This window comes from Pundamilia nyererei, unplaced genomic scaffold, assembly GCF_000239375.1.
Source record: "Pundamilia nyererei isolate P.nyererei 1_Seehausen unplaced genomic scaffold, PunNye1.0 scaffold00131, whole genome shotgun sequence".
NCBI lineage: Eukaryota > Metazoa > Chordata > Actinopteri > Cichliformes > Cichlidae > Pundamilia > Pundamilia nyererei.
Window position 1 is genome coordinate 1,716,179 of NW_005187532.1, and position 8,761 is coordinate 1,724,939.

Below are 8,761 nucleotides of genomic sequence, written 5' to 3' on the forward strand. Positions count from 1 at the left end.
CATCTGCCTCCATAATGACATCTCTCACCTTCTCATCAAAGAGTTCTGGATGTGGTGTTCAGAGCTGCTCACCAGCAGGTTGAGGATCGAAGCCAGAAACTTGGAGATGTTACAGGTGACCGAGTTGATCATGCAGACAATCGGTCTTAAAGGTGCTTCCTGGTTATGTATCTTCAGTAAACCATACAGACTTGGTGTAGACTCCCCTGGGTACAGCCTGTGCTATGAGGTCCGGTCAACAGCCTTGTCTCATTCTAACTGCTTCAGATGGTCTATCACCCGCTTCCTGTATATAATAGATATATGTTAGCTCCCTTGCAGTGTAAGGCTCGAGTAGTACCCCAGCTGTTATTACACGAGGAGCAGAAACGTGCTTTATTGAAAAATATTCGAGGTTCCATCTGCTGGGCCGCATTAGACCTTTGGCAGGTCAGATGTGGGCTCCTGGCCCCATGTTGGACACCCTGTTATTTGAGGAGCTCACTGTGATGTTGTCAGGTTTACCTTTACATGAGCTTCAGCTGCTTCTAGCTATGACGGGATTAGGACTGAGGCGTGTTACCTCATGGCTCCCTGCTGCACCGGGTTCTGGTTCTGAGATCACTCAGGGTTCTGCAGAAGACCGTCTGTCCTACGAGCAGGTGAGCGATCCTCGAGCCGAGAGAAGTTCAACGGCTGTTTTCGAGGTGCTGAGAGATCAAACTCAAAGTATCAGTCTGATAACAGGTGGAACAAATTTATTGTCTTATTACCATCGAGGTTGTTTTTATCTGGAATCGCCGATCAGCATCTGTGATTTACCTTTGTGCTAACCTTTGGAGCTTTTTACCTGCAGACTCGTGTTTATCAGAGAGATAAGAGCCGAGCTGCTCTGAGCTGTCAGACTGTCAGAGCAGACACTTTCTCAGAAGCTCCAACTCCAGGTGAGTTGTGTCTTTATGCTCGTCTCGTGCCTGAATGCGAGCGTTTGTCGGACGTGAGCTTGACGGACGTGAGCTTGACGGAGACTCAGAGACGGTCACCTGCTTTAAAAGATAATAATCATTTTCATCTGCAACAAATAAATCAAATAAATCATAAAGTTTCCTTCCATGTGTAGCTGGAAACATTTGTGAACTCTTTCCTATATTTCCCCAAAAAGCAGAAAAAGAGAAACAAAGTAAACAAACAGAAGGAAAATTGATTGATTGATTTAATGAGCAAAATGATCCGAAGTGTCTGATCTGTGAAACCTCGCTGCTGGTTTCTACTCTTGGACGGACTCTGGCTGTCTGACCTTTAATGGAAAAACCTGATGAAGGTCTGAGGCAGATTTATGGAGTCTGGTCTTTAGCCTGATGAGCATCAACGGCTCTGAAGTCATCAGACAGACGGATTGTTGTTCCCATGATTCATTTCTTCAAACATGTTGAGAAGATCCGACTCTGAAATTCTTCTTCTTGTATTATCGTGTTTTTGATGATATGAAGCTCTGAAAGGTGAAATCATTTCAGTGTGTTTCCTACAGACAGAATGGGAAGCAGGAAGTCGCTGTGCTGTGGGTTTTCAGCTCTGGAAGTGACGCTCGGCGTCATCTTCGTCGTTATGACCGGCGTGTGCATCTCGCTGGTTGTACTGTACGTTACCAGGGAAACGCACGCAGGTGAGAAACCGCTCGATAAAACCTCAGACGTTCATGCCGTCGTGTACTCGGAGCTTTGTCGACTTTGTTCCGACAGCGTGTTTGGAGGACGGACGTCCTTGGTTCTGGTCGTCCGTTTGTCTGTTAGCAGTCTAGCGTCCTCAGTTTTCAAGATAAAATGTAAAACTTTTGTGTGATGGTAGATACCAACAACAGCTCGAGCTGATTTCACTGTGAGTCAAGGTCAAAGGTCACAGCAAATATGAAAATTAGTAAAAACTGTGTTACCCACAATCTTTTAAGAATTGTCTTCAATCTTCACAACACGAGTGCCCACGCTGGTCAAACATTTGATCTTCATTGTTAGTGTCGAAGGTCAAAACTGACCTGGAAAAACCTTGAGAACCATATGGAGTCAATGTCGTATGAAAGGGCGTTGAGATAGCTGACCGGCACTTTTTATTGTTTTAATATGACATCATAATTGCACACTGCATGAATATATCTTAAAACCTCAAGTTTGTGCAGTTTATAGAAGCCAAAGATAAAATGCACCATTTTAGTCACAAGGTCACAGGTCAAAGGTTAGGGTCAGGTCAGGGCGGAGCTGTCCTCTGAGTGCTCGTTAATGCTAATAAACATAACAGTTAATAGGAAACTTTGTTCGTGCATAAATGTCTGTTTTATGTTTCAGCAGCTATGATTCAAATTTCAGGAGCAAAAAACATTTGCAGGAAAAACTGACCATCCAATGGCTCGACACGCCCGACCAACTGTTACTATGGGGACGATCCTAAACACCCATGTTTACAGACCGCACCTTTAAGAGCGCCACATGAACACAGATGTGCCTTTTACTTCCTGATTGAGCTTCTGCTTTTATGTGATTGGTCAGATTCAGTGATTTGTGGCACAAACTGCTGTCTGATTATAAAACACTGAATCAGGTTCATTCTCAGTGTTGTCACAGCAGATCTAAAGTATGAAAATATTACCAACATCTTAGGTCGTAATGAATTCAAATCTGTCGTCCTGTCAGATCCAGAGACTCCGCCCCCTCAGCACACACCTTACCTGATCGGCGTGGGCCGAGCCGACTGCACCGGACCGCCGGCTGATGTCCCTATGGTCAGTACCACAAACTCACTCATGCTGCCTTCAGGGACTCGTGCTGCGTTTAACGTGAAGTCACCCATATGTGCACAGAACTGTGCAAAAGTCTTGAGCCACAGCTCAGTTCTTTATGCTTTGCTTCTACAGAGGCAGACCTTGTGGTTATTTTTAAAGTGCTGTTGAGCAACAGTTCTCCGGGCTCCTGCAGGTGGGTCACAGCTGTTCTCTGGAGTTCTTCTTCAGAACTTCAGAGAACAGCTGGGGAAGTAACAGTTAGCCAAGTTACTGTTCATTTTTTTCCACGTTAACAATATACGAGCACAACTTCTCGTTCATGCATCTGAAGAGATGATTTCAGTGTCAGCACACATCCAGCTGGTGGCGCTCATAGTCAGTAGTTGCTGCTGCCTCTGCAAGCTGCTTTGCAGCCCACCTCCACCCGATCTCTGCCATTTAAACTATTTCTGATTCCAGCAGCATCAGAGCTGCTCACTGGAAGCTGCACCCGGGACCTTCACAACTGAATGACATTCCTCAACTTCAACCAACCACAGGCGATGGGAATTGGGCGGATCCAGCCGTAAACATTTCTGAACTTCCTGTCAAGCAGACCCAGAACTTTGACATGTAAATGAGTGCAGATGAAAACAGCAGCAGAGGACCTGCAGAGAACAAACTCCAAAGTCTGCCGCTCTGGTTCGACTGGGTGTGCTTGGACTGATAATCTTTATGGTCTAAGTGCCGAACGCTGAGCGGTCATAAAAATATTAGAGAATAGGAACATATAGAGTCTGTTGGAAGCAGCAGGATTATCGTCTGTAAAACCTTGTCTGTAATCTGGGTTCTGGCATGAAACACGTCCTATAGCCAGCATGACTTACATCGTCGTAGAAGGGAAAGACACACAGCTCACACTCTGTGTGAGAATGTGTGTGTGTTCTGGTACCACAGTCACATTTGTGTGAACGTCTGTGATCCTGCAGACGCGAGCTGCCCACTCACACTTTAACAGGAACATAAACAACTGTGAAATCACTGTGAAACTTCATTAATCTCACCTGCTGAGAAGGTTTTAATGTGTGTGTTTAGATGGGCTATGCAAACCCTCAGCAGACGGCTGCAGGCATACACACCCGTTTGTACAGCAGAGCCTTCATCGTCGATGACGGCAAGCGCAGGGTGGTGTTCGTCACGGCAGACATAGGAATGGTTTCACAGAGGCTCCGACTCGAGGTGACCACACACACACACACACACACACACACACACACACACACACACACACACACACACACACAAACACACACACAAACACACTCTATTCAAAGTTTTACTTTCTGGGCTGAAGCGGGTCTCCTCAGCAGATCATCTGCCTCCACCTCCTCCTATCCCAGCATCCTCCTCTCTCTCACCCACCGTCTGAATGTCCTCCTTCACTACATCCATCTCCTCTGAGGTCTTCCTCTCCTCATCCTGCCTCCATCCTCCACCCTCCCTCCTCTGCACGTGCTCAGACCATGTCAGCCTCTCTGACTCTGAGCGGTCCCTCTGATGGACTTCTTCTTTATGACCTGCATGTTTATCAGAGATTTTACACTGAATCTCTTCCTGATACAATCTTTCCCATTTATCTGGGTCTGGGATCAGCGCTGGGAGCCCCCGCCCCTGCTGGGTGTTACCTCAGCTAACCTCACGCTGTAGTTTCACCGCTGTTCTTATTGTTCTCAAGGATGATGCATCGACATCATCAGAGAGTCTTAAAGGTCTCACAAATGTGTGGAGACATTATCCTCTGATCGCTGCTGTGTGTGCTTGACTTGTACATCTGTCTTTGTGGGGACCAGTGTGTCTCATGTTAGAGGTCTTCACAAAGCACACAAAGCAGTACGTGTGTGTGTGTGTGTGCAGGTTCTGCAGGCACTGCAGGTGAAGTACGGGGATCTATACCGGCAGGACAACGTTGTTCTGAGTGGGACTCACACTCACTGTGGACTCGGTGGATATTTCCAGTACACGCTGTTCATGATCACAGGCGGTTACATGAAGGCTGCCATCGAGCCGTTGGTCAACGGCATTGTTAAGGTGTGTGTGTGTGTTTTTTGATGGACCACAGTAAACTCCCACACATTCCTATGTGTTCCTAATCAGTTCTTATTCTTCTACCCAGCAAAGACACACTGGGTAGTTCAGGGGGGATGGAGAATGCACTTTTACATGATTACTTTTATTAGAAATGTTTATCTGTCAGGGTAAGGTCGTACCGATGAACTGTGTACTCATAATTGAAACCCTGATTCCAGAGTATAGACATAGCCCACAATAACATGAAGCCCGGCAGGATCTACAGGAACAGAGGAGAGCTGGACGACAGCAGCCTGAACAGAAGTCCTCACTCGTACCTGAACAACCCCGAGGAGGAGAGGCGCAGGTAGATAATAATGAATGATTTATCGGTTTGTTTCTATCAGTACATCCCTGCAGCTCTGCTGTCGCTTCTATAGATCAGCTCCACAGCATAAGGAGAGCCGTTCTAGGCTTTACAGCCTGAAGACATGCTCTCCTCTGTAAAGCTCAAAGCTTCGTAAACTCTCACAGAGACAGGCTGCTGGAAACATCTGCAGATCTTCACCTGCACTGCTGCCACGCGATTGGCTGATTTGATCAGGTGTTCGTGTTATTGATCTTTCAGGTATAAGTGGAACACCGACAAACAGGTGCTGGTGCTGAAGTTCACCGATCAGGATGGAGACGGCATCGGTATGATCAGGTACAAACGCACACAGCACTCCTTCAATAATGCTGCCATCGTTTATTACCATCATTATTCTTACTGAGCTTTGCTGCTGACAGCTGGTTTGCTGTCCACGCGGTGAGCATGAACTACACCAACCGTATGGTGAGCAGCGACAACATGGGCTACGCCTCCTACCTGTTGGAGCAGGACAAGAACCCCGGAGGGCTACCTGGACAGGTAACCTGAAGAGGTTGCATCAAAGCCCGACCACAGTCTCAGAGTTTGTGATTTTTAACATAAACTCAGTAAAAACCAGAAACCAGAAGATAAAACAAGCAAATAATTTTTTGCATTTTTGGTCATTTTGGTAACAAAGTGTTTGAAAGACGAGTTTCCAGCTGAACATTTACTCGTTATGGTTTATTTGGGTATATAATTAAAGTGTTTCTTTGTGTGTGTGTGTGTGTGTGTTCAGTTCAGTTCAGCTCATTTTTATTTCAAACATTTCAAACATGTGCCTTCACAATCATTACAAAATATCATTCCATTATTTGTTTGAAAAGGAGTAGGCTGAAGTATTTACTTATTTGTCCCTACCCCCTCAAGTTTGACCTCTCATTCATTTAAATTTTTTTTGTTTTAAATTAAACAAACAACATATGAAACATATGAAGTAAAACAAAACATAACATACATAAATCAAAAACAAGAAATTAGCAAGCCCCACCACAGTATAGTTTCTTTCATATGAAAAATACAGAATGTGTATATTTGCAGATACACAAGTTATGGAAAAACAACAAACCAAAACAAAAAAAAAAAACAAAAAAGAACCGCAACACCATTACCAGCAACATTACCGTCCTGGGTTAACCCCGTTTTCTTCATTCTTATACTTATTTAAAATTAGGTTTTTATATTTTACTTTAAACTGTTTTATGTTTTGACTGTCTTTTATTTCTTCTGTTAGACTGTTCCATAATTTAACTCCTGCAATTGAGATGACATAGTTCTTAAAGTTGTTCTAGCACTTTGTATTTTTAAATTCCATTTCCCTCTTAAGTTATACCCACCTTCTCTTTCTATGAACAATTTACAGATTTCTTTGGGAAGCAATTTATTTCTTACTTTATACATTATCTGCGCTGTTTTAAGCTTCACCAAGTCTTGGAATTTAATAGCTTGCATTTTGACAAAGAGTGCATTTGTATGGTCCCTGTACCCACATTATTTATTAATCTAATGGCCCTTTTCTGTATTATAGTTATTGTTTGTGTGTTACTTTTGTATGTGTTTCCCCAGACCTCTACACAGTAGCTCATATATGGCAGTAGTAAAGCACAGTATAAAATGTGCAGTGCTTTCTGATCCAGCATATGCTTTGCTTTCCCCAGGACGGCAATGCCCCGTGCCAATTTCCCCCAAACATAAGTAATGTGTGGCTTCCAACAGAGCTTGTGGTCAATGATCACCCCAAGAAATTTCATTTCATTGACTCTTTCTAAATATACATTGTCAACACATATTTCTACTTTGATGTTTTTCTTTTGGTTTCCAAACAACATAAATTTGGTTTTATCGAGATTCAATGATAATTTATTTATATCAAACCACTTCTTTAATATCGTTAATTCCTGTGTGATCATCCCCAAAACCTGTGGCAACTCCACACCTGAACACACCTGTGTGTGTGTGTGTGCGTGCGTGTGCGTGTGTGTGTGTGTGTGTGTGTGTGTGTGTTTCAGGGAAGTTTCGTTGCTGGTTTCTCCTCCAGTAACCTCGGTGACGTCACTCCGAACACCAGAGGACCGTACTGTGTGAACACTGGGCTGCCCTGTGACTACCTGAACAGCTCCTGTCCCATAGGAGGGGTAAATACACAACACACAGAGACACACACACAGACTCGTTAAGATAGTTAATAAATCGCAGAAGGAAACCGATAAATGTGTGTCTGCCAGACTACAATGTGTCTGGCGTCCGGACCAGGAGAAGACATGTTTGAGAGCACTCGGATCATCGGACACAACGTCTACCTGAAAGCGAAGGTACGTGTGCCTCGTTTCAGAAAACAACACAGCGTCACGTAATGATAAAAAAATCTGACAAGCTTTGTGCTTGTATTCACTGCCATATCGGGACGTGTGTCGGTTAGGAGCTTTGTGGGGACTCACTGCTTATGGGGACAAAAGTCAGACCCTCACAAAGATTCATTGTTTCTCTGTCTTGACTTTGTCTTTGCTTCATGAATGTTCCTTTAAACTTGAAAGGAATTCCATTAGCATCCCCACGAGTGACAAAGTCACGACTGTGTGCTTGTTGCGCTGCCCCCTGCAGGAGCTGTATGCAAATGCAGTCGAGGAGGTGACTGGCTTTATTCATCATGCTCATCAGTGGGTCAACATGACTGATGTCACTGTTCAGATCAATGAGACACACACGGTCAGCACGCACACACACACACACACACACACACACACACACACACGCACACACACACAGATTAAGAAATTTAGATTAGAAATTTTATTCATAATAATTAAAATTTGATGTCATGTTTCCCAGGAACACATTTTTAATTGTTTCTTCATTCATTCATTTTACAGACATGTTTTCTCTTGTTCTGCGATGTGTGGGACAAACAGCAGCTCCTAACAGATAACTCAGCTTCTTTTAATGTGTTAGTTTCTTTTTAATGTGAACACAGGGTCAAAACGCCTCACAGAGAAAAGCTGTGGCAGCACGTTCCTGCTTCTGTTTCACATAGAAGCTACGCTGTCTGTGTTTCAGGCGAGCACATGTAAACCAGCTCTGGGTCACAGCTTTGCAGCAGGAACAACAGATGGAGGCGGAGGCCTGAACTTCACCCAAGGTGATTCTGTCCCTCAGCTCACATTGGGCTGCAAGCCTGCGGAGACGGGCTGTGGTAACCTGACTGCGTATCTCTGTGCATGTAGGCGCTGTGGAAGGAGACCCCTTCTGGGATGGGATCAGAGACGCTTTGCTTGGCCCACCGTCCAATCAGACGAAGGAATGTCATCATCCCAAACCAATCCTGTTCAGCACAGGGGAGGTGAGGCGAGGCTCACACGTACAAAATACAGTCTGTGATGAACATGGATCCAACATTTATGCTATCGCGTCAGACAATGACCCACAGTCAGTGCATCACTACTAGGGATGGGTACCGGTGTGGTTCTGACATAAACGGTAGTAACCAGACCGAAAAGCAGCGCACATTTCGGTGCTTTATTTCGGTGCTTTTTTTCCTGAGCTGTGATACACTTTAGATT

General features: G+C 44.6%; 1 protein-coding gene across 1 annotated transcript in view; it reads left to right on the forward strand.

Annotated features, from left to right (window-relative positions):
• Window positions 1-533: 533 nt before the first annotated feature.
• The window catches only part of asah2 (N-acylsphingosine amidohydrolase 2), a 14,451-nt gene continuing 6,223 nt past the window's right edge, over window positions 534-8,761 (forward strand). The window contains 14 exon segments of the mRNA XM_005743452.1: window positions 534-641; window positions 836-923; window positions 1,508-1,642; window positions 2,661-2,749; window positions 3,824-3,967; window positions 4,643-4,816; window positions 5,035-5,162; window positions 5,424-5,501; window positions 5,585-5,705; window positions 7,214-7,339; window positions 7,430-7,516; window positions 7,806-7,910; window positions 8,259-8,340; window positions 8,426-8,609. Of these exon segments, the coding sequence (XP_005743509.1) occupies window positions 534-641; window positions 836-923; window positions 1,508-1,642; window positions 2,661-2,749; window positions 3,824-3,967; window positions 4,643-4,816; window positions 5,035-5,162; window positions 5,424-5,501; window positions 5,585-5,705; window positions 7,214-7,339; window positions 7,430-7,516; window positions 7,806-7,910; window positions 8,259-8,340; window positions 8,426-8,609 (1,649 nt within the window).